This window comes from Gorilla gorilla, chromosome 1 (assembly GCF_029281585.2).
Source record: "Gorilla gorilla gorilla isolate KB3781 chromosome 1, NHGRI_mGorGor1-v2.1_pri, whole genome shotgun sequence".
Lineage (NCBI taxonomy): Eukaryota > Metazoa > Chordata > Mammalia > Primates > Hominidae > Gorilla > Gorilla gorilla.
The window spans coordinates 89,364,792-89,391,484 of NC_073224.2; the positions used below are offsets into that span (position 1 = coordinate 89,364,792).

At 37.5% G+C, this 26,693-nt stretch overlaps 1 protein-coding gene across 7 annotated transcripts in view; it reads right to left on the bottom strand.

Annotated features, from left to right (window-relative positions):
- Positions 1-26,693, bottom strand: part of POU2F1 (POU class 2 homeobox 1) — a 203,492-nt gene that overhangs the window by 22,862 nt on the left and 153,937 nt on the right. For all 7 annotated transcript variants that reach the window (XR_008672515.2, XR_010129124.1, XM_019026198.4 and 4 more), the window contains 6 exons: positions 24,997-25,123; positions 17,203-17,297; positions 11,407-11,580; positions 4,734-4,875; positions 3,038-3,177; positions 1,805-1,984 (listed from right to left, as the gene is read on the bottom strand). Coding sequence is in view for 5 of the 7 variants with exons in the window: in XM_019026198.4 (XP_018881743.1) it covers positions 1,805-1,984; positions 3,038-3,177; positions 4,734-4,875; positions 11,407-11,580; positions 17,203-17,297; positions 24,997-25,123 (858 nt within the window). In the remaining 2 variants the exon portion in view is untranslated. The remainder of the gene's footprint in view (positions 1-1,804; positions 1,985-3,037; positions 3,178-4,733; positions 4,876-11,406; positions 11,581-17,202; positions 17,298-24,996; positions 25,124-26,693) is intronic.

Genomic DNA, 26,693 nt, shown 5'->3' on the forward strand with positions numbered 1-26,693 from the left:
AAGAAAACTATTTGACAGGATCAGGGAATCTGTGGTACATGTATTACTTTTACTTTTGACTCTGTCGGGGGGCAGTATTGCCTTAGGTTTGGTTTTAATAAAATAAAATTATGAAAATAATGTGAAGCAAACTTTTAAAAAAAGGATTAGTTTTGAAATAACAAAAAATTCTAGTTTTGCAAGAAATACTGTCTTTCTTTTAGTACAAATCTAAAACATAAACATCACCTTTACAAAACAAAATTGTTGATTAATAATTATCTTTTTCATAACTATCTCATAACTTTATGACTACAGGCCCACCATTTAACAACTACAACCTTCACATAAACTAACATGTGCTTTTAATGCTGACCTTAGTTTAAAAAGCCTGCCAGTATGGAATGACATTCAAATAAAATAAAACCAAATTTAAAAAGAACAGAAATGCAAACTCAACAAAATTTTCCCATCTTTTGAATCCTGACAATGTAGAAGTCAAATTCATAATCATCCTAAAAACCAAGGGAGTCATACGACCACTGTATGTCTCTTCAGTCTAGGAATAATGCAAACAGCAGAAGTTACTCAATGAGGCTTCACAGGAAAGGATTATATGTTGTTTCAAAGTAAAAGACCTGAGATGATTGTTTTAATACAAGTTCAGAACTGAAGGTTATCTGGTAACTTATTGTCACTTAATCACGTGAGTGTAAGTTTAATAAACTGGGCTTTAGGACTCAACATGAATAAAAAGTAACAAGATTTTCTGAGATAACTGGGATCAGCAGCAAATTTACTCCCATGGTTACAGAGTAATCTAATGAACTATACCAGAGAAGAGTATGATGGAAATGCGATGAAAGAATTAAAATTGTTCACTTTAAAAAATAAGATAGGTGGGCTGGACGTAGTGGCTCACACCTGTAATCCCAGCACTTTGGGACTTTGGGAGGCTGAGGCAGGTGGATCACCTGAGGTCTGGAGTTCAAGACCAGCCTGGAGAACATGATGAAACCCTGGTCTCAACTAAAAATACAAAAAAATTAGCTGGGTCTGGTGGCAGGCGCCTGTAATCCCAGCTACTTCGGGAGGCTGAGGCAGGAGAATCGCTTGAACCCAGGAGGCGGAGGTTGCAGTGAGCTGAAATCGTACCATTGCACTCCAGCCTGGGCAACAAGAGTGAAACTCTGTCTCAAAAAAAAAAAAAAAAAAAAAAAAAAAGACTGGGAATGGTGACTCACACCTGTAATCCCAGCACTTTGGGAGGCCAAGGGATCACTTGAGGTCAGGAGTTCAAGACCAGCCTGGCCAACATGGTGAAACCCTGCTTCTACTAAGAGTACAAAAAATTAGCCGGGAATGGTGGTACACGTCTGTAATCCCAGCTACTCGGGAGGCCAAGGCACAAGAATCGCTTGAACCCAGGAGGAGGAGGTTGCAGTGAGCCAAGATCGCACCAATGCACTCCAGCCTGGGTGATGGAATGAGACTCTGTCTCAAAAAAATAAAATAAATAGAAAAATAAATAAAAAATAAGCAAGACCAATAAGTTCTTGGGTTAATAACAACACGAGATTTCACCCTCCATGCAGGGGCACCTCAAGACCAGTGACCTCAGCAGAGAGAGAGAGCGCACGAGAGATAAGGAAAGAGAGAATGAGAATTTCATTACCTTGATAATGTCTAAAATACAAATTTACATGCATTTATTTGATGTATTTATTCATTAAATTACTATTATGAAATAAACTGATTTAACAGGTCATTTGTAAAATTGCAAAAATTAGCCCTTGAGCTTGCACTCCCTATTTTTTATTCTTACCAGTGAAGTTGGGCTGGGGAAAATTGCTTTAATAGGTGAGCTGCTGGTTCCACCACTGCTTGGTGGGTTGATTCTTTTTTCTTTCTGGCGGCGGTTACAGAACCAAACACGAATCACCTCTTTTTCCATATTGAGCTGATCAGCAATCATAGTGATCTCTTCCGAGGTAGGCTTTTGATTCTGCAGGGTGAAAAGATGTAATTCCAAAAGCTATCCTTTGCAATAACTTTTTGAACTACTGGCATAATCACGTCAGGTTAGAAATTGAAGCTGGGGTACACATGACCATCCACATTAGGCCATTTTCAACAAAGAGATTGTGTAGATAGAAGTTCTAATGAACATACACCTATTAAACTTATTCATATTAACTTAGAATACGTTATCCTTGAATATCTATAGTTTTTCATTTTTAAGATCTATTAATTGTGAATGAAATTCACAAAATACCAGTACAACCACATGTATTAGTAGGAATTTAACCTTTCTCCATGCTTCATGCTATCTAATTTGGACCTCACAGTAAGAAAGGCAGGTATTTCACAGATGAAGGACCTTTAGCTTAAAGAAATCACATGATTTGCCCAATCACACAGTTTAAGTGGCAGAGCTGACAAAAACTCCTAATTCAGAGTCCTCCCAATGTGCTCAAGTCTTTTCTGAATTAGAGAAGTCAAAATTTTCTTAAAAGCTTTGTTATGATATTACCTGGTACAAAAAAATAATTGCCAAATATCTCTTGCATTAACTTAAGCTCCATAGCCTAACACTCAAGGTCTCTAGTGTTCCAGTCCCAAACTACTATTCCAGGCATACAGACACTACAATTTAACCAACCAATCTACTAGAGTGTCTCCTCATACACCCTATGGTTTCCCTCACTCCAGTGTTTCTCCCCCACTCTGAGGGGGAAACGCTCATGCGTTTCGTCTGCTTAAAGTACTTTCCCCCCACCTTTTCTAGTCTGTGGAATTAATTCCTATGTATCCTGTGGTAAGCTGCCACCTCTCTCATACTGAGTGCTTGCATGGATGTGATTCTAGTCTCTCCTGAACCCTGCAGAACTCTGATTCTGTCTCCTGTGTTAGTAACTTACTTACTTCACCTATTTATAATCATCCATAAGAGCAGAGGCTGACATGTCATCTTTTACCACCTACAGTTTCTACTAAGTACTAATGTTAAGTACTACACAGACAATCCCATGTACAGAAAAGTAAAATCCTCACTGACCTCCAAGAAACTCTTCTCTAAGGCCACACGGATGTTGGTCTCTATGCTGGTGCGTTTCTTCCTCCTACGGCTCAAGCCCTCAATTCCTGGAGAATTCAGGGCACTTGGGCTGGAGAGGGACGAATCAGATGAGAGGTTCTCTGTAAGAACGAAGAAAATACAGAAATAAAATTAGCTGAGCACAGTGATTCATGTGCATAATATGCATATTAACAACAAAACTGACAAAATAAGCTACATCCAAGTATGAAAAGGTTTTCACATAACCTACATTACAATATTGCTTATTGGCCGGGCATGGTGGTTCACACCTGTAATCCCAGCACTTTGGGAGGCTGAGGCGGGAGGATCACTTGAGGTCAGGAGTTCAAGACCAGCCTGGCTAAATGGTGAAACCCCATCTCTACCAAAAATACAAAAATTAGCTGGGCACAGTGGCGTGCACCTGTGGTTCCAGTTACTTGGGAGGCTGAGGCAGGAGAATCACTTGAACCTGGGAGGTGGAGGCTGCAGTGACCTGAGATGGTGCCACTGCACTCCAGCCTGGACAACAGAGTGAGACCATGTCTCCCCCTACCCACCCCCTATCCCCCCCAATATATATATATTTACTACCATGGATATTTCTGCTGCCCTTATTGGCATTCTTTCTGCTAGGATGGTTGACAATATTACCACTATGTTTGGATTTCTGTTTCTGAGACAGAAGAGGTTTACTATTCCTATCCTTAAACTCAGCTCTATGTCTCCAGTTCTGTTTGTTTATAAGTTCTGGGGATAAAAAGAAGAAAGTTTCTTAGAAATTACTGAACGTTTAATATTTATCTTGTAAATGGCCTCTCATTTTATTGGTATAATCTAGGGTAAAAAGAAAAGAAACAAATGAAATATTTATAAATTCTCTGAAGTTAAATCACAGGGTTCTATAATTTCACAGTTTAATAACCTTGGGCATGTCATACACATCTGAGTTTGTTTCTGCTACACGTAAAATAAGATGGAAAGAGTAAACCAGTGGTTCTTATCTGTGGACTTGGGAAACAGATGCCTAGGCCTCACCCATAGCTACTGAATAAAACTGTCCAAGGATGCGTGTTTCAGGTTTGTCTTTTCCAAAGGCCTAATTTTTGTTCATATCTACAATAAGAACCATAGTTTAAGGGATCTACATGACTCCTACAGCTTTCATAGTCTATGATCCTGTGACTCAAAATTCCAATCTTCCAAAAGGAACTCTCAGCACAAAAAAACTTAAGACAAAGCTAGTAGTCCAACTTTTCTGAATGAAATGTGTGGTCATTTGAAATAACAAAAGCAGAACTATTGCAAGAACAAGTTCTATGATAATTCATCAAGGAAGAAACAATAAGCTTCTACTTCAAGCTTATCTAAATACAAAAGCCTTACTTATCCTATTCCTTCAACTGGGTGTGTGTGTGTGTGTTCCTAATCCTGGCTCAAATACAAGAGTATTTCAGGCTAAAAATTACGGCTAATTATTTATACTGTAATTACTAGAATATTTAAATGAATCAGCTTTCTGATTTATATCACCATAATTTATAATGATCCTCCCAGGATTAGTAAGCTTCAAGGTTCTGTAACAACAAAAATAGAGTAAGAAATATAAACCCCAATTTATAACAATCCCCCTGTAAAATTCCAATGAATGACAAAGTCTTATACAGTCACTTACCTGCATCATTTAGCCACTTCTCTAAAAGTGGCTTCAACTTGCACATGTTCTTAAAGCTGAGGTTCAAGGCTTCAAAGCGAGAGATGGTAGTTTGGCTGAAGTCATTTCCATATAGTTTCCCCATAGCGAGTCCAACATCACCCTACACACAATACAGAGCAGGAGAAGAGGAGAGGAAAGACAGAGTCATCTCACCAGTGCTTAAAGCCTTCACTCTGGGGTGTTGCTCCAATAACTGCTTTAGACAAGGAGTCAATAATTATTCCACTTACGGGGTCCCACATAAACTCCATCCCTAAGCCAGTCACAGTGTTACTGTGAGGACTCTTTTAGGCCTGATCGTTACAATGTTCAATACTGTCCCACATACTTTCCCATTTTGAATCTCTTCTTGCCACCTTATGTAATCATGGGGATACCAAAATTTCAACTAGGTATCAAAAATAGTGCTAATATTCTAACAAGCCCCTTAATTGATACAACCAAAGTGATTTAAGTAATCTTTAAAAATGTAGTTATCTGGTCTGGGCACAGTGGCTCACACCTTTAATCCCAGCATTTTGGGAGGCCTAGGCCTACATGGGTGGAATGCTTGAGCCCAGGATTTCCAGACCAGCCTGGAGAACATGGCAAAACATCTACAAAAAATACAAATATTAGCCAGGTATGGTGGCGTGTGCCTGTAGTCCTAGCCATTTGGGAGGCTGAGGTGGAAGGATCGCTTGAGCCCAGGAGGTCAAGGCGGTAGCAAGCCGTGATCATGGCACCGCACTCCAGTCTGGGTGACAGAGCGAGATCCTGTCTCAAAAAAAGAAAAAAATTTAAAAAAGAAAAAAAAAAATTTATCTGTATCACCTACAGATATTATGTATAACTCTCTAGATAACCCAAGATATTTATGAACTAATCAAACTTCCCAAAAATCACTTTAAAAATTAGAAATCATCTCTTTCTTCTTTTTCCTATCAAGTATTTCTGGAAGCAGTGAAAAAAAAAATCTATTTTCACTCCTAGTTTGGATTTCAAAGTTAGTTACAAAAAACAGGTATTCTAAAAGACTACTTTTGTAACCACCATAGAAATAGAAATTCACAGTAGAGAGGTTTGACCCATTTAGTCAAACCTTCATGGGCAATGGAAACTTAGTAACCTTATAGCAATAGAACAATGATGCCCTGAATATATTACAAAAGATGTCTTTCTCTATAAGCCTATAACCTTTGAAATGTATACAGAGCTTTTCTTCTTGCTGAATCTCTCTTGATCAAACTGGAAAAAAAGCATAAGATAGTTGCTTTATATACAGGAAACAGAGGCTCACGGAGTTTAAATGATTCACCCATTCATTTCAATTAGTTTAGTGACAGGGCAGAAAGGCAACATCATTTCTGGTCCAAAGTACTATACAACTAATCCTACTATGAGACAGCCAACTCTCAACTATCCTGGCAACACTTGTTTGAACTGGGATTGTCCCAGTCTTTTGATTACCCCCTACCCCTAAATCCATCTTTTGAACACTACATTTTTTATTAACACATTGAATACTACATTTTTTATTAGGTGGTAGTTGGGTTAAAAAAGTAACATATTTTTAAAACCCCATTTTCTTTTTGGTGAGCAACTTCTGATAAAAAGTTTAACAGATGAGAAATATTGAAATGTAAGACAAAATGAGGCACACACAATACCTGAACTTCAAGTGATTGATATCCTCTGCCTTCCCATATAGCCACCAGCCACAAGTGGCTATTTAAATTAATTAAAACCCAATAAATTAAAAATTCAGTTCTTCAGCATCACTAGCCCTTCCAAGTGCTCAATAGCCATAAGTAGACAGTGGCTATTGTATTGGACATCCCATGTCCAATGTACAGAACACCCCATCATCACAGAAAGGTTTAATGACAGTTCTGAATATACTGAAGTAGACTGTTTATTGATTTCATTCCAATTACCATAAAACTGCAAGAATCAGAATCAGTGGTGAGCAGGGCATAAATGCTATCCATTATACTGTATACAAATATGTCTAAAGACATAGATGATTGTGTTTATCTATACCTGTATCTCTATATATTTATTAAAATGTTACTTCATTCAGGCAGGGCACGGTGGCTCACAACTGTAATCCCAGCACTTTAAGAGGCCCAGGCGGGTGGATTACTTGAGGTCAGGAGTTCGAGACCAGCCTGGCCAACATGGCAAAACCCCCATCTCTGTTAAAAATACAAAAATTAGTTGGGTGTGGTGGCACACCCCTGTAATCCCAGCTACTCAGAAGGCTGAGGCACGAGAACTGCTTGAAACCTGGGAGGCAGAGGTTGCAGTGAGCCGAGATCATGCCACTGCACTCCAGCCTGGGTGATAAAGTGAGACTCTGTCTCAAAAAAATAAATAAAATAAAATAAAATAAAATAAAATAAAATGAAATAAAATGTTACTTCATTCAATCAAATATTCACTAAGTGCCTACTATATGTCAAGCACTGAACTTATGCATTGTGTATCACATATATTCATGTCATGGTCAGCTTGTTTAGATTACAGCTGGTGCCAACTAAACCTTGCAATTCTTTGAGTATAAGAACTTATGTAGCAGTTAGATGGCAATAAGTGTTTTCTGGCATAGTAACTGCACAATAAGCTACAAATTTTCACAAACTTCTGTCTTATTATAAAAGTAACAATTTAACAAGTAAAAAATAAGTCAACAGCCTTGGAAACAGAAGACCCCATCTCTACCAAACACAAAAAAATTAGCTGTGTGTGGTGCATGTGCCTGTAGTCCCAGATACTTGGAAGGCTGAGGTGGGAGGATCACTTAACCCCAGAAGTTTGAGGCTGCAGTGAGCTATAATTGTGCCACTGCACTCCAGCCAGAGCCAAGAGAGTGAGACCCTCTCTCTAAAAAAAATAAATAAATAAGTAAATAAAATATATATTAAAAAATCATGACAGTAATTATAAGAAATGATACCTTAAGGTGGTGGCTGGAAATAAAGCTATGCCATTCACTAACTAGAACCATGATAATAAATAATAAACTCACTTTATCATTTATTAATGTTTTATTTCACATTTAAATTGCTTAATTGAATAAAAAGCAACAGACTCCTCAGTTAACATACTAATTTTCATTAATTTGGTACAGGCTTGGTTTAATGCTCTTTCGTGATAATCCAACTCACAACCATCTTGGGTTATCACTCACAAAAGTAAATGTTTTAAGTAGTCGATTCATATATAATCTTAACTATATTATATCCCTTTGATATTTTTAAAAAGAACATAACAAAAATGGAACAAAAACTGAGACTGGGAAATAATGAATGTACCACATGTGATAAATGTATTATGCTATGACATGTTTTCTAATTATGCAAAGACAGCCATAGTAATCCTTTAATAAGCAATTATAAAATTAGAAAATAACTTTAAAACATCTAATAATGTGTATATTTACACAGAGAATAGAGCTTTTTTTGTTTCAGCAAATAACTTTAATGGCTAAAACTTTGTGTGTGTATATAAATAAATTGGACACAGAGTAACCTTTGAATAACTAAAATTGAAGTATCTGACTTAAAAACAGAGGTTGATAGACTGATTTTCCATTCTGCAGCAGTAGTATGTACTTTAACCCACATAGTCCAAGTTTGTGAACCATTGCCACTGCTGTCTCAAAGTCATTTCGAAAAATAAGGAATGGTCATGCCAAAAAATAGGATAAAACCACAAAACAAAACACCAGACCCTAGGGAAGCTCCTTTACCTGGAGAGATGTGCGGAGGGAGAGAAAAACATAACACTGGCAATATGTTGGGTCAAATGCAGAAAGGCAAACCACTATTTGAGTAAAAGTTAAAGATTTTTAAAAGCCTTAACATCTTTGGCATATCACTTACGCAACAATCTCTCAGGGAACCCCAGAGTATGCTGTGCTAATAGTTTAAAACTTGAGGCACTGCTAAATATGCTAACCTTATACTTATTTCAGCTTTGTAACTTACTCATATCAATCTAGTTCTATGTTTAGCTTTCTTTCTTTCTTTTTTTTTTTTGAGACAGAGTCTGGCTCTGTCACCCCCAAAGCTGGTGTGCAGTGGCGTGATCTTGGCTCACTGCAACCTCCACCTCCCAGGTTGAAGCCATTGTCCCTGCCTCAGCCTCCCGATTAGCTGGGATTACAGGCGCCCGCCACCACGCCCGGCTAATTTTTGTATTTTTTAGTAGAGATGGGGTTTCACCATGTTGGCCAGGCTGGTCTTGAACTCCTGACCTCAGGTGATCCACCTGCCTCGGCCTCCCAAAGTGCTGGGATTACAGGTGTGAGCCACTGTGCCCAGCCTAGCTTTCTTTTTAAAGCAGGTCAGATCATTTAAGATGCTTTGAAAGTATTAAAATGTTTCTGGATAATTTGCTTCTTCACAAGTCAAACTCCTCACAAACGTAACTGTATTTCCTCTAAAATCATGCCTATTTAAAAAATCATTATATATTCCCAAACACAATTGATTTCTTTGAGCAAAAATGAATTCCCAAAGAAATATAAGCCTGGGCTGGGCCTGGTGGCTCACACCTGTAATCTTAGCACTTTGGGAAGCTGACGTGGGTGGATTTGGTTGAGCCCAGGAGTTCGAGACCAGCTTGGGCAACATGACAAGACCTCGTCTCTACAAAAATTAGCCGGGTGTGGTGGTGTGCCTGAGTCCCAGCTACTCAGGAGACGGAAGTGGGAGAATCCCTTGACCCCTGGAGGTCAAGGCTGCAGTGAGCCGTGATCATGCCACTGTACTCCAGCCTGGGTGACAGACCAAGGCCCTGTCTCAAAAAAAAAAAAAAAAAAAAGAAAAGATATATATAAAGATATATATAAATGTGTTCTTAAAAACACCCATAGTACATTTGGGGATGCTATCCTTGGATTTTGACCTACCAGGCCAGGTGGAGCATTACTGTACTTTCAACACAAAATAATTTGAGTAATATTTAACTAGTGGCTTAAAAACTTTAAATTATATTCCCTGGAAAGAAAATAACAGATTTCTCCTGATTCCATAAAAGCACCCAGTCTAATCCATACTTCAGTTTTTTTTTTACCTAATGATCTTATACCATTTTACATAAATTTCATTCGGTTTAATTCCTTGCCTGCTTTAAAAGTATTATTTGCAGGCTGGGCGCAGTGGCTCACACCTGTAATCCTAGCACTTTGGGAGGCCAAGGCGGGAGGGCTGATTGAGGGCAAGAGTTCAAGACCAACCTGGCCAACATAGCGAGACCCTGTCTCTAAAAAAATATATTATTTATGACAGGTTAATCAAAGAGTAAGTCAGTGGTAGTGCTTAAAACAAACAAAAATGCTATCTATCCAGACAACTGTTTAAACCATTAAATATATTCACTCTTCTTTAAAAGTCCTCGGTTAGCTGACAAATTCCAGAAAATTAATTTGGATTTTGGTTAATTTGGGGCTTTCATCTTCTATAGATTCTTGCTTGATTAACTGGTTTTAGCATAGGCTTAGAGAGCATGCGTGCCTGTGCTTGCATGCCTGTCTCCATCACCCTCTCTCTTCCAAAAAGTTATTTTTATTTTTAATTTTTATTAATTTTTACTTTTTAAAGACAGTGTCTTGCTCTGTCACCCAGGCTGGAGTGCAATGGAGCAATCATGGCTCACTGCAGCCTCGACCTCCCGGGCTCAAGCAATCCTCCCACCTCAGCCTCCTGATAGCTTGGACTACAGGCATGCGTCACCACACCCAGTTAAATTTTTTATTTATTTACTTTTTGGAGAGACAGGGTCCCACCAGAGATCAGGCTGGTCTCCATCTCCTGGGCTCAAGCAATCCTCCCACCTCAGTCTCCCAAAGTGCTGGGATTACAGATGAGAGCTACTGCACCCACTACAAAAAACTGTTTTTAAATAAGCCTTCTACACTTTTCCCCTTTTAGCTAATATAATACACCCCGTAACCTTTACTCTCTCAATCTTACATATGAAGTACTGAGGTCTATCACCAGATATTCTTCAAATAAAACCCTCCATACAGTCAAAATATCCTCCAACATAATCTTTTAAACTCTTCACAATTTACTGATATAATTATGATTTCAGAGGCCTGTGTTCTGAAAGAAATCATAAAGCTTCTAGACTAACATTAAACCATACATTAAAAATGCAGGAAAAGACTAACAAAAAGGTGCAGTTTAAAACCAAAAAACAACATGGCTGAGGAACATATTGTATCTTAGAAGCCTCTTTGGACATGTAAAGCAAATACAGTTGTCCCTCAGTAGGCACAGGGGATTGGTTTAGGGACCTCCCTTGGATACCAAAATCCACTGATGCTCAAGTCCTCCAAATTATAAAATGTATATTTGTATATAACACACGTGTATCCTCCCATATACTTTAAATCATCTCTACGTTACTTATAATACTTAATATAATGTAAATGCTATGTAAATTGTTGTATTGTTTAGGAAATAATGGCAAGAAAAAAGTCTATACATGTTCAGTACAGACATGACCATCCTTTTTCGTCACCCGTCCCAAATATTTTGGACTAGTTGAATCCACAGATGTGGAATCCATGAATACAGAGAGCCAACTGTATTTGGACCCAGCCAAGGAGGGGAATCAATGTAAGGCCAATTCACCCTACCTGAGTGAATCCAAGTTTGATTCGTCTTTGTTTGAAGGTCTTGGCAAACTGCTCAAGCTCCTCAAGGTCACTGGGCTCCTCCAAGCTGGGAGTATCAATTCGCTTTGGTGTTGACTGGCTCTGTGGAAGTGTCTGAATTGGGGTTGCTGCTATTGTGCGTGTTGGGGTTGCTGGCTGTTGGAGAAAGAATAAAACAATGAGGAAAAACACGTGAAGAGATATTTAGGTTTACTCCAAGTAAACAACTGAAGGAAAGAGCCACATTTATGGATAACAATGAAGACCATGTAACACTACAGAATGTACAACATAATGTTCAGTGAGCAAAGCAGACAGTGAAATTATGTATACTGTAATTACAAGTAATTATGTAATTCTATAGAAAAAACGTGAATACACAAAAATGAAATGAATACACAAAAATGAAACCTATTATAACTGGGTTTTCAAATGGTCTGAATACATATGTCTTTTAATAAATTACTCATTTCAAAAAATCTATTTCATAAGTCTAGCACTTCAACTGTCAAAACAGTAGACAGCGTATCTGTCTTGTTTACCACTATTACATCTCCAACCTGTGACACAGTATTATAAAAATAGTATTCAAGATCATAATTCAAAATCATTAAGGGGGAAAAGTAAACCACCTGCAGTTTAAATAGCTTATAACAGGTTTCGCTTTTGTATATCTGTTCCAGTTTTTTCCCCAAGGACCTATATCTTTAAACCTTCACTGTAATTATGGTATACATAATTTTACTCTCTGCTTTTCTTATTTAACGTTGTTTTAACAGAGCAAGACACTGTCTCTAAAAAGTAAAAATTAATAAAAATTAAAAATAAAAATAACTTTTTGGAAGAGAGAGGGTGATGGAGACAGGCATGCAAGCACAGGCACACATACTCTCTAAGCCTATGCTAAAACCAGTTAATCGAGCAAGAATCTATAGAAGATGAAAACCCCAAATTAACCAAAATCCAAATTAATTTTCTGGAATTTGTCAGCTAACCGAGGACTTTTAAAGAAGAGTGAATATATTTAATGGTTTAAATAGTTGTCTGGATATATAGCATTTTTGTTTGTTTTAAGCACTACCACTGACTTACTCTTTGATAGCTTGGACTACTGAAATCAGGAGTATTTCAGTCTTCATAATTATCCTTTTTAAAAACTAAGGCAATATTCTCATAATTTACTTAACCAGTTCTTAATTGCTAGACAGTTTTTATGTTTTCACTAACATAGATAACAACACAATGAAAAACTTTATGCATATTAGTTATTTTTTCCACCTATGTGTGTAATTAGTTCTTTTGAGATAAATTCTCAAGGGCTTTTCTGGTAACTAGATAAACAATTTCATGGTTTTTGATACATATCATAACGTTGGTTCCCACTATGCAACACTCTTCCACATGACTTATGTTAGCAGTTTTAAAAAATGTTTTGCTAATTCAAGAAGTAAATGGTAGTTCCCTGCTGCTTTAATTTGTATTTCTCTTACTACTCAATGTCAAAATTTTCCCATGTGTCAATTATTATCTGTATTTCTTTGAATGTGAATTGGATTTATGTCCTTAACCAATTTATTTATTAATGATATTTATTCTCATCCTTATCCTTAGAGAGATCCTCAAATTTTATAAAGGAAGCTTTGTCATATTAATGCAAATGCTTTTTCCAATTTGCTTTCTTCCTTTTATTTTTCAGGGTACATAAACCTTTAAATTGTCATTTGGGTGAGCTTTTAATTTTCCTTTCTAATATATCCTGTTACTTCAAATCTGAGAAAGCTTCACTTATTTCTAACATTGATAAAATTCCTTTTAATCTGCTAGCTTCTTTGTTGAATATTTGATTATTTAAATCCATGTATAGTTTATTTTGGGACATGAGGGTATAGTCTCTTTTTAAAAATAAAATACTCAACTTTCTTATCACACAAACTTAAGGTTATTCTGTTCTATTCACAAGCCCTGAGTGGAACACACCTCACTAGTGGGAGGCACTGCCTGACTGCATCTTAGTTGCTCAGTTGACTCCTCCTGTGAAGAGTAGCCCAGGTGAGCGATTATAAACCAGAATTACAGATAAAGCCTGTGGCTGTGAATTTTTCTTCTTCAAATTTAGATGAGTTATATAACCCTGACCTTTACCTTATGAGTCAAGGCTTCCTCCAAAGGAACTAACTGTCCCAGAAAACTACAGAATAAGCATTACACAGGCGACAACTGGAGTTAAGTTCCTCTCTTATCCTGTTTCAATGACAATAACAAAGTTCATTTCTATGTCATGCTGACACTGCGTAATTTTCAACCCGACCATTTTGGAGGAGCCAAAACGAGCACCAACCATAGCAGACCCCTATGTAGCTGTACACTTCTCACAGCGAAACTGGTTGACAGTTAGAGGTGAGTCTTAACTATCACATTGTTACTTCATCTCCGGGCTTCAAGTAGCCCCATTCTCAAATAATAAAGGACTAAAAATCGCTTGGGTACCTTTAGATGGGGTGGTTACAGATAAGTTACCCCAGCTCCAGAAACCTCAGGCTGGACTGGGCCAGATCTAGAAATGGCAGAGTAGAATTCAGTGAGCAGGAGTCAGGATGAAGCCACAACGGCCCTGCCACCATATGCAGAGAATGCAGGCCAGGAAGAAGTCTCTGGTATAGGCTTTTTTTAAAATCCCAACCTCACTCTTGCATTTAGCATATTCACAAATTCACCATTTAAAAGGGCGAAGTATATGTTTTCAGCAACTACAGTCATACAACTGCTACTAATTGTAGTAGCAGTTACTACAGATAGTAGTAGATACAGAACACTCTCATCACTCCCAAAAGTTCCCTTGTTCCCTTTGCAGTTAATCCCCACCATTAGCCCCCCGTCCCTGGCAACCACTAATGTTTTATGTATCTTAGTTTTGTCTTTTGTAAAATGCCATTTGCATTGAATCATACTGTATGCAGTCTTTTATGTCTTCTTTCATGTAGTATAATGCTTTTGAGATTCACAGGAGATGCACGTATCAGAAGCACGTTTCTTTTTACTGCAAAGTAGCATTCCATCATGGATATGCTAAAGCTTATGTTACCTAGTCACCAGCTGATGTATATTTAGGTTGTTTCCAGTTTGAGGTGAATAAAGCTGCTATAAACATTCACATACAAGTCTTTGTGTGGACGTATGCTTTCATTTCTAGGGACAGAACTGCTGGGTCACAAGGCACATGCACATTTAATTTTATAAGAAACTGCCAGCCTGGTGCGGTGGCTCACGCCTGTCATCTCAACACTTTGGGAGGCCAAGACACGCAGATTGCTTGAGCCCAGGGGTTCAAGACCAGCCTAGGCAACATGGCGAAACCCCATCTCTACAAAAAATAGCTGGGCATGGTGGTGCACGCCTGTAGTCCCAGCTACTCAGGAGGCTGATGCGGGAGGATCGCTTGAGCTTGGGAGGTCAGGCTGCTAGAGTGGGCTGTGATTGTGCCACTGCACTCCAGCCTGGGTGACAGGGCAAGACCTTGCCTCCCCCTCACCCCCCCAAAAAGAAACTGCCAAAATAATTTCCAAAGTGTGTATACCATTTTGCAACACCACTAAGCAATGTATGAGAACTCTAGTTGCTTTACCTTCTTGCCAACACTTGGTTTTGTCATAGCCTTTTAAATTCTGCTTATTCTAGTGACTGTGTAGTGATATTTCATTTAAATTTTCCTGATGACTAACGGTTTTTGAGCATCTTTTCATATGCCTGCTGGACATTTACATATCATCTTTGGTGACGTATCTCCAATTTTTTTGCTGCCCATTGCCTTAAATCAGATTGTCTTATTATTAACTTGAATGAGTTCTTTAGACATTCTGAACACAAATGTTTTATCAGATATGTTTCATAAAAATATTTTCTCCCCATCTGTGGTTTTCTTTTCATTCACTTGAGAGAAGCTTTTGGTTTTTATGAAATTAAATTTATCCATTATTTTATGGTGCTTTTTGTGTCCTATTTAAGAAATCCTTGCCTAACCCAAGGACACAAAGATTTTTTTCCAAGCTTTTTTCTCTAAGTTTAGGTCTATGACCCATCAAACAAATCTTTGTACATGGTGTGAAATAATAGTCAAGGTTTTTAATTTTTTTTCCCTATTGTTTCAGCTGCATTTTTTGAAATGACTTTTTTTTTCCCATTGAAATCCTTTGGCACATCAGTTGGCCATATACATGTGGATCTACTGGACCTTCTATTCTGTTCCACTGATCTCTATTTCTATCCATATGCCAGTATTACACTGTCTTCATTACTTGAGTTTTATAATTATTCTTGACATCAGGTAGTCCCTTCAATTTTCTTCTCAAAATCGTTTGGTTATTCTGTGTTTTCTACAGTTCTATATAAATGTTAGAAACAGTATGCAAATTTCTACAAAAAAGCCTGCTAGGTATTGGTTGAGACTGTGTTGAATCTAGAGGTCAATTTGGGAAAAACTGACATTTTAACATTTAACTTAAGTCTTCTGATTCATGAACACATTACTTCTTTCTATTTTATAGGTCTTTAATTTTACGCAGCAATGTTCTATAGTTTTCAACTATAGAACTATTTGTATAGGCCTTACAAATATTTTGTTGTTTACCCCTAAGTACTGTAAATTTCTTTTTCTTAATTTCAATTTCCAAATGCTCACTGCTAGTGTATAGAAATGTAAATGATTTTTATATATTGACTTTGTATCATACTTGCTAAGCTCACTTATTCCAGTAGCTTTTTTTGGTAGATTCCTTAAGATTTTCTACATAGACAATCATGTCATCTAGCAACTAAGATAGTTTTACTTCTTCCTTTCTAATCTATATGTCATTTATTAATATTTTATTTTATTGTCTTATTGCATTACTGGCACCTTCAGTATAATGTGGAATAAAAGTGGCAACTGGTCACTTTGCCTTGTTTCTGATCTTAGGGGGAAAGTATTCAGTTTTTCGTTAAGTATGATGTTGGTTTTTTTCTTTTCTTTTTTTTTTCTTAATACATGCTCTTTACCAGGTTAAGAAAGTTACCTTCTATATCTAGTTTGCAAGAGTTCTTATCATAAATGGATGCTGAATTCTAACAAATCTGGTAATGTGTTAGTATTAAGTGATAACTTCCACATTGCAGACAAAGAAAGTCAGAGCTGGAAGGAGATTCAGGACCAGCCAGTTCAGTCACCTAATTTATAGATGAGAAGACTGAGGTCCAGAGAGATAAAATGACATATTCAAAGCAACAGCTAGATAAGAAGTGGAACCAGGTCTATAATTTAAACCTTTATATGTCTAAGTTTTTTAAAATATAATTATAGTGTTTATATGGTCTAGTAGAAATGAGCTAAAGCACCATAAAAGCATTGAGAAAAAAGAAAATATAGAGATCAAAATTTCTTAGCAGTTTCTGAGAAAGGGTAAAGGGTAACAACGGATTTTTAACTGAGGCTAACTAGGTTTCCAGTTTAAGTGGTAATATCTACCGCCAAGTATGGTGAGGGGAGATGTCACATAGCTAGAACTCATTACTCATTTACTGCTAATCCAGTTATTCTTTAAGAACATATAAGAAACAGGAACTCTGAAGATTTTCAAAGACTATATTGATTTGGTAGCATTGAGCTGATAAACCTAGCTTTGATTTTCTGGTCAGTTTTCGAAGACCGAATTATTTTTATTAGATTTAAAAAAAAATTAAATAAAGTCCAAAAGTCTCCCCAAACAATATGATAAGAGAAAGCAGCCCCCATAGAAGAAAACTGACCTGGGAGGTGAGGGTGATGCTTGGCTGCGACTGTAGGAGGTTGGCTTGGCTTTGCTGAGGTAGTTGCGTTAGAAGATTTTGCGCTTGCAGGAGACCTGCAGAAGAAAAACATGTTATCCAGAAACATTAAAGATTTCTTTGAACACATGGCAAAAGAAAGAAAGAATTAGAAAATGAGCTGAAAATTTCCAGTTGATCTCTGGTAGTCTTACTGGTATCAAAACTCTTATTTATCTTATTTGCCTTACATTCAATCTTGTTTTACAACTTGGAAGAGAAGATATACAACATTAAATTAAAACTGATATGTCTTTGGCATAATCTGAATAAGCTCTGTGATAGGTCAATCCTTTATTTTAGGAAAGAATGGGATGAAAGTTAAAAAACTATTCTAAATAGAAACAGCTGGAAATTCCAAAAAGAGCTCAACTTCTTAACCTAGAATCCATTAGAAACTGCCAGCGTATGTTGGACCAGAGGAAAATAAGCATTTTCAAGTTCTCTTTATCAAACATTTGCCTGTTGGTGATAATAAAGTTGAAATGTAAAATATTCTATTAATATCTGCATGAACACTGAACTGTCTTAGTTTCAAATAATTGATAATGTAATGCCACCAATGCTTCATGATGACAAACTGACATTCAAAGTAGAAATACAAACTCTTTGTTTGTAGAAGATGCTCAATTACTTGAATACATGGCTTTTTATTTTCAGAACCTGATAGACAGGACCAACCCAGAATGTCTGTATTTAAGGATTTAATCTTAAATACAGAGTAAAGAGTTTAAGTAAAGAGTTTCAGATAAAATGCTGTTGCTAAAATACTAAATACAAGATTATGTTTGCTGTGATAAGAGCAATGGTAGAAAGTATTCAACAAAGCACACCAAACAAAAGGGATTTTACCATTTTCTTTTGAATATGTGATAAGATTATCTGAGGCAATAGCTTCCTAATTATGATTTCCTTAGGTTACTAAATTTGGATATATTAAATGTTGTAATATGTAGGACAACAGCCAGAACACTTAAGCCTGCCAGAGATTAGCCATAGAATTTATCTCTTATTTATAAGTAACTAAGCACTGCCTAAATTTAAGCTATCAAAAGATACTAATATTTATTTCATAATGTAGGTCACAAATAAATATACTAAATAGATTTGAATTTTTCTAAAGAACCCTGACTTTTGCTGATCTGGGACAAGTGAAATATATATTGAAGCAAATATGATTAAATAAAATTCAGCATATATTACTACAAACATTTCTTAAAAGGCAGGTTTATGGAAGTTTAAATCACCATCCTGCTTCCCCAAGTGTCTCCCTATAGTTCAATCTCCATATAATAGTTAGGGTGATCTTTATAATCTTATTATTTCCCAATTAAAATGCTGTCATGGCCTTATATTAGAATTAGAACAAAATCTATGCAGCCCTAGGTATCTGGCCCTGTCTAGCTCTCATATCTCAACTTCTACCACTTCCTTTGACTCACTGAACTCCAGCTACTTTGGCTTTTCTTTTCCTGGATCAGGTCAAGCTGTTCCCATCTCAGGTGTTTCACATTCCTTTGCCTACAAGACTCCTGTCTTCAGATTCTAGGTGTGGTAACCTCTCCCTCATCCTTCCTCACCAGTTCCCAATTCAAATATTGCTTCGCCAGAGAGACTTCTCCAGCCCATAGGCCCATTCTTCTTTAGGTTAACCATTACCAGATTACTATGATCCGCTACCTGACTAGTACTTATTGGTATCTAAACCATTTGTTTACATGTTTACTATTTGACATCTCTTAATGAGGGCAGGGCCTGCATCTTGTTCAAAATACATCCCTAACTATTAGAGCACTATATGACAGAGCAGGCACTCAACTAATTTTTGAGTGAATTAATTAAAATATCAAACTTTACTGGTTTCAAAAATACTGAAGGGTAGTCTAGAGGAACAAAACTAGATTTTATGTTAACGATTAAAACTAATTAAATAAAATTGTTTGGAAAAGACTAAAGAATATTCAAAAACAATAACAAAAAAAGAGAGGGCCAGGCATGGTGGCTCATGTGTGTAATCCCAGCACTTTGGGAGGCCGAGGCAGGCAGATTACTTGAGGTCAGGAGTTCAAGACCAGCCTGGCCAACATGGTGAAACCCCGTCTCTACTAAAAATACAAAAATTAACCGGGTGTGGTGGCACACACCTATAATCCCAGCTACTCGGGAGGTGAGGCAAGAGAATTGCTTGAACCCAGGAGGCAGAGGTTGTGTTAAGACAAGTCTGCGCCACTGTACTCCAGCCTGGGTGAAAAAACAAGACTCTGTCTCAAAAAAAAAAAAAAACAACAACAACAAAAAAAACAAAAAGAGAAGACAGCACAAAGGTCAGAAATGAAGTTCCATTAAACATAGGCTATTTCAACATAGGAGTTTCTTTAAAGTCTAACAATGAAAGTTAGTTTAATCTGTAAGAGACAAAAGCAGATAAGTAAACAAATTCAAACCTTAGGTTTTACCCCCAAACAAGGTCAGCTGAAAAGGCCGAAAGGGCCCATAGAGGTTTAGAACTTTTTAAAAAACCAATGCTTGGCCAGGCGCCATGGCTCACGCCTGTAATCCCAGCACTTTGGGAGGCCGAGGCATGTGGATCATGAGGTCAGGAAATCGAGACCATCCTGGCTAACACAGTGAAACCCAGTCTCTACTAAAAATACAAAAAAATTAGCCAGGCGTGGTGGCATGCGCCTGTAGTCCCAGCTACTCAGGAGGCTGAGGCAGAAGAATCCTTCTAACCTGGGAGACGGAGGTTGCAGTGAGCCAAGATCACACCACTGCACTCCAGCCTAGGCAACAGAGCAAGACTCCATCTCAAAAACAACAACAAAAAAACGCTTGCCACTTTCCCTTACCTAAACAATGAAAACCCAAACAAAACTCAAATGAACAACAGTTTTCTAACCAAAAACATTTCTTTGATTATTTTTATAATTAGTGCTGAGAGTAGATAGGGCAGAATAAGATAACCAATAAATTATGACTCAAGTCCAGTAATCTGTCAGTAAGAATTTTCCCATGAAAAATAATTCTGAGGAAAAGGCTTAAATTTCCCTTGCTAGAAATTAAGTTCTAGACAGTTACAGTTATATAATCATAGCAATATTACCAAAAATATGAACTACATCTCAAAAGTTTTAGATTAATCAATGAAAAACGAGGGAAAACAGAATTCCAGAAATCAATATTGAAGGCTAATCTCATGCTGGAAACATTATTAAAATTCCAAAAGATAAAATCTTTGTCCTCCATCATGAAGTTAAGAGATTAGCTCTTTGGATTTTCAGCTTTTCTGATGCTATTAATTACAATGAATTCAATTCCTAGAAATGTTTATAGACGTATTTCCACTACGCTGATCCTCTACATTGTTGAATAATCTTAGAAAATGGAATCTAGGTCACATACGACTAACGATTGCAACTCAGCAGCAGTGGTACAAGGTGATTCTAGGGAAACTATATAAAGGAACAACCTTTTCATTCTCTGAGTTATCTATCGTTTGTTGACTGAGGATGATACTGGTATCATGATAATGTCATAATGATAACAGCAGCAAAGGTTTAGAGAGGTTACTATGTAGGAGGCAGCTTTCTAAAAGGTGCCTTACATGTGTTTACTCGTTGACTCCCTACAACTCTTAGAGGTGAACACTGAAAGTATCCTAATATCACAGTTGAGGAAACAGGGGCCCATAAAGTTAACTTTCCCCAGGACACACAGGTAAGTGGCAGAGCCAAGATTCACAAAGAGACAGTTTGGCTTTAGAGTCTATGCTCTTTGCTACTACATTATAATGACCTTCCTGATGTTAGGGTAGTAAAACTTTTTTTGTAATTCACCCATGTAAGTGAAGGGGAAGATAAAAAGGGAAATACGTGAAACTCAGAAAGGTTAGGTGAGTTGTCCGGGGTCACTGGCTCTAAGGCCAATCAGTATTACATTATCTGTGCTATTTTCCCAATCTTATAAAAGTCTGGAAGTTGGGGGGAGTGTTTAAAAACATACACATACTTTTGCAAGTACCAAAAAATCAGAATGAACAGTAATTCATTATTCCTACTATCTTGATTTGAGACAAATAAAATTGAAATAAAATGAGGTCCCAGATATGAAAAGGGAAAGACAACGCCCTTGGCTTTGCTGAAAGTGAATGAAGGCAATCTCATTCTATCTTAAGGCTTTGGCAATTAACAAATCTAATAAACACACTTTGCATTGACCTTCCTAAGTCTTTCTGATCTAGGTCACTTTCTCCTTCCCTCTTGGAATTTTCTTCCATTGCGATTACCACTCTCCACTAGTTTTTGACTTCTGAAAATGCAGTATCTTTTCAATCTACTTAATCCTTTACACACCTAAAAGGCTGGTTTCACCAAGGTTCTTCTAACACTACATATATATTTTCTCTGACCCTACCAACCCTCGTAGTTTCCTAAAAACCCAGGCATTATACCTAGATACCTCTTTCCTATCATTAATCAAATATAACTGGCCACCAGGTCCTGTCCATCTACCTACTTATTTACCAATTTTCCCTACCCAAGTTTCAACATGAACTTTATTAAATAAAAACTTGGAAATGCCACTTTTCTGATTAAATCTGTGGTTTAGTAGAGTTGACAGAAGACTTTCTTATTGGAAGATATTGGGCCATTCACATTAGACTCCTCAAAGTGAGTCCAGATACAGTGGCTCATGCCTGTAATCCCAGCACTTTGGGAGGCTGATGCAAGAGGATCGCTTGAACCCAGCCTGCACAACCACAGCAAGACATGTCTCTATAAAAAACTTTTTTTTTTTTTTCAATTAGCCAGGTGAGGTAGTACACACTGTAGTCCCAGCTGCTTTGAAGGCTAAGGTGGGAGGATTGCTTGATCCCAAGAGGCTGGGACTGCAGTGAGCCATGATTGTGCCACTGCACTCCAGCCTGGGTGATAGAGCAAGACTCTGTCTCAAAAAAAAAAAAAAATAGTCAAAATTAGCTGGGTGTGGTGGCGCATGCCTGTAATCCCAGCTCCTTGGGAGGCTGAGTCAGGATAATCGCTTGAACCCGCGAGGCAGAGGTTGCAGTGAGCCAAGATCGTGTCATTTAACTCCATCTCAAAAACAAACAAATAAATAGAGCAAGAACGAGGAGCCTGTGAATCCATTTCCTATTTATTCCATCTCAAAAAAAACACAAAAAAAACAAAAAGGCCTGATGCAGTGGCTAACGCCTGTAATCCCAGCACTCTGGGAGGCCGAGGTGGGCGGATCACCCGAGATCAGGAGTTTGAGACCAGCCTGGCCAACATGGTGAAACCTCATCTCTACTAAAAACCAAAAATTAGCCCAGCATAGTGGCGGGCGCCTATAATCCCAGCTACTCAGGAGGCTGAGACAGGAGAATCGCTTGAACCCAGGAGGTAGAGGTTGCAGTGAGCTGAAATTGTGCTGCTGCACTCCAGCCTGGGCAACAAGAGTGAAACTATGTCTCAAAAAAAAAAAAAAAATTAGCTGGGCATGGTGGCGCATGCCTGTAATCCCAGCTACTTGGGAGGCCGAGGCAGGAGAATTGCTTGAACCCGGGAGGCGGAGGTTGCAGTGGGCCGAGATCGTGCCATTGCACTCCAGCCTGGGCAACAAGTGTGAAACTCCATCTCTTAAAATCCCAAAAAACAAAAAACAAAAAAACTCAAAAAATAACAGATGCTGGCGAGGTTGTGGAGTAAAGGGAACACTTATACACTGCTGGTGGGAATGTAAATTAGTTAAGCCATTGCGGAAAGCAGTTTGGCGATTTCTCAAAGAACTTAGAATTGCCATTTGATACAGCAATCCCATTATTGGGTATATACCCAAAAGAATATAAATTTTTCTGCCATAAAGACACATACCCGTGCGTATGTTAATTGCAGCACTATTCACAATAGCAAAGACATGGAATCAACCTAAATATCCATCAACACTAGACTGGATTAAAAAAAAATGTGGTGCATATACACAACGGAATACTATACAGCCATAAAACTTTCAGTACATATGTACACAAAGAAGGGAACAACAGCCACCAGGGCCTACTGGAGGGTAGAGGGTGGGAGGAGGATGAGAATTGAAAAAACTACCTATCAGGTATTATGCCTATTACCTGGGTGATGAAATTATCTGTACATCAAATCCCTATGACATGTAGTTTATCTACATAACAAACCTCAGTGTAACCCTGAACCTAAAAGTTTAAAAATAAGAATAAAAGTAATTGGGAGGTTGGGGTTAGGGCTCAGGAAACTTTTCTAATTCCTCAAGTGATTTTTTAATTTTTTTATTTTTTAGATGGAGTCTCACTCTGTCGCCCAGGCTGGAGTGCAGTGGTTCAATCTTGGCTCACTGCAAGCTCTGCCTTCCCAGTTCACACCATTCTCCTGCCTCAGCCTCCTGAGTAGCTGGGACTACAGGTGCCTGCCACCACGCCCGGCTATTTTTTTTGTATTTTTAGCAGAGATGGGGTTTCACTGTGTTAGCTAGGATGGTCTCGATCTCCTGACCTCGTGATCTGCCTGCCTCGGCCTCACAAAGTGCTGGGATTACAGGCATGAGCCACCACGCCTGGCCATCAATGACTCTTAAATAAATCAAATCTTAGGAAGCACTAAGCTATAGGATTTAAGGTCAAACTCCTGGAAACTTAATCTAAGGTTCTTTAATGATCTGGTCTCTGCTAATCTTTCTGGGTTCATATTTCACTATTACCTGCATATGCAAACTTATTCTGCAGTTGTAAGGCACTACTTATAGCTCTCAAACACAGCTTATTGATTTTTCTTCCATGTTTCTAACGTTTGCAAATGCTGTTCATTTTCCAAGACTGACATTCTCTCTTTTGTAAGCCTATGAATGCATTTTCCCAAATTCACTGTGAAGACTTATCCGAGCACAAAGTTACAGGGGTCTCTTTGCTTGGTTCCCATAGCATTGTGTGCATATCAAATCTAACATAATTTAGGTCTGTTTCCCTGCCACTAAATTGTGAGCCCTCTGCAAATAAATACTGAATTACTCATCTCTGAATCTTGAACATATGCTAGAATAATTATTTCATGACAAAAGATTTTGGAATGAATGATCAAGAAGAAAAAAGGCAAAAAAACCCACTCAGAAGTAATAAAGAATCATTAGTGATGCACTAATGTTCCTTGGGTTGAAGCCTTGATACTCTGACATTCTTCACCCTGATTACATTAACTGACCTTACAGACGAGTGGTTGTTTGATATATTAATTATATAACATTTACCACTCAAACGACTCAAAGATGTTTTTTATAACTCACGAAATTTGTAGTTTCTATTATAGCAGTCTTCCCTCCTTAAATTAAAAAAACAATGGTTAGAAGCACATACTTTCAACACTCAGTCTATATTCTTTGAATACACTTCCATGAAAAACAATCAAAACACTAGCAGCAACTTATCCAATTTATGTTTGGCATGTTGAATAATTTCACTTAGACTTTTGGCCAAACTCTTGGTTCTTCCTTAGTGATTAAGCAGATGAATGGCAGTTCAGGGCAACCTTCAATAATGTGGTATTTATGACAAAAAACAAAACAAAACTTTTTTTAAACAAAAGTTTATAATCAAATAAAATTTAATAAAAACATTGGTCTAATAGTTTCAGGGCCAAAATGATAGTAGTTCATGCATGTGTAACATTCAGCGAACAGCCTTGGTATACCACTAATAAGCTCTAAGGAGGAGCTCACCCTGCTGGCCCTGGGGCGTCTGTGAGATGATAAACTGCGCTGGCTGCAAATTGGTGGTTGGATGCACCAACACAAACTGTTGCAGGTTGAGATTCTGCTGTTGAAGCTGTTGCAGTTGTTGAAGATCCTGAAAAATTGGAATTAAAACATGGATTGGAGATTCTGAAATAAAAGTTCGCTTAATTATAAGGCTTCCAGCTGATGACTTCCGTCACATCCAAATAAAGAAGAGTAAATACTTGGCATGCTTTCATATTCCAAACAGGGTATGCTCTGTGTGTGCTTGACAAAGCACGTGAAGCAACCTGGAGCCTCTGCAACTGACTATTTTTGTGGACTGATATATATTGTTATGATAAGCCTAATTTTCAATGGTTCTTTAAAATTCCCTCAGAACAAATATACTTCTGTTTTTTATCATGTAAAGACCAATATGGGTTTTAAAAATCAAGTGAGAAGAGTTTTTAAATATTTGATTGATCTTTCTCTTAAATAAAAATTGATCGTGTTATGTCTGAATTTCCATCAATAAAGGGCCTATAATGACTTATGACATTTGACAACAGCTTATCTAACTCAACTGAAAAATCAGTATTCAATTTTTTTGCCCTTTTCCACATGTTCTAAAGTATTCAATTTTTTAAAACCATTGCTATCCATATAAAAATTTGATCCCTAACAACAATAGCACCTTACATTGGCCTACTGTTTTATAATTTTCAAAGTGTTTTCATGAACGTTATCTTATTTAGACTAATGTTAATATAGGGTCTCACAGCTTAGGCACTAAAAACATTTATTTGGTGATGAGAAAGTGGCCAAAATCAAAACATTATCTTGATAAAGATTGTATAAAGACTAGTCTGATATTTATTCTCTACTCTTACAGTTAATTAGTTCTTTTTAAATGGTTAGTCAAACTCTTGCTACAAGTTAAGTCCATTTCTGAGTCTTTTCTGAGAGGGATAAAGACAGCTGTCTAACAATTAGACTCATAATAACTCTTCATATATTTTACTGATATATCTACTTATACCTTTTTCCTCTTCTTGAGATTAAAGATTTTATTTGTTTTCCTCCTGGGTACTATTGTGTATGCTTCTTAATTTTTTTTTTTTTTTAGTGGCGCGATCTCAGCTCACTGCAAGCTCCGCCTCCTGGGTTCACGCCATTCTCCTGCCTCAGCCTCCCGCGTAGCTGGGATTACAGGCACCTGCCACCACACCTGGCTAATTTTTTGTATTTTTAGTAGAGATGGGGTTTCACCGTGTTAGCCAGTATGGTCTTGATCTCCTGACCTAGTGATCCGCCCGCCTCGGCCTCCCAAAGTGCTGGGATTACAGGCGTGAGCCACCGCGCCTGGCGCTTCTTAAATAAATTTTTATTATCTCTAGATACTTTGCCCTAAAATGTGAAAATTGAAACCAAACAACATTCTAATGCAATAATGTTAATCACTCCATAGCAGAGATGACTCACTGTCTGTCTCACACATGGGTGGCAACATTCACCGCAGAGCACATGAAAAAAAATCCATGTCTGCTGTAATTAGCTAATTAAAATAAATACAGTAATCCCCTGCTTCAAAAATATGCCAGCTAATTATTCAAGAATTGTCACTTAATATAAAGTCAGTTATTCAAATAATCAGCTATATGTTTATAATATCAACTACAATAAGCAAACAAACATTATTT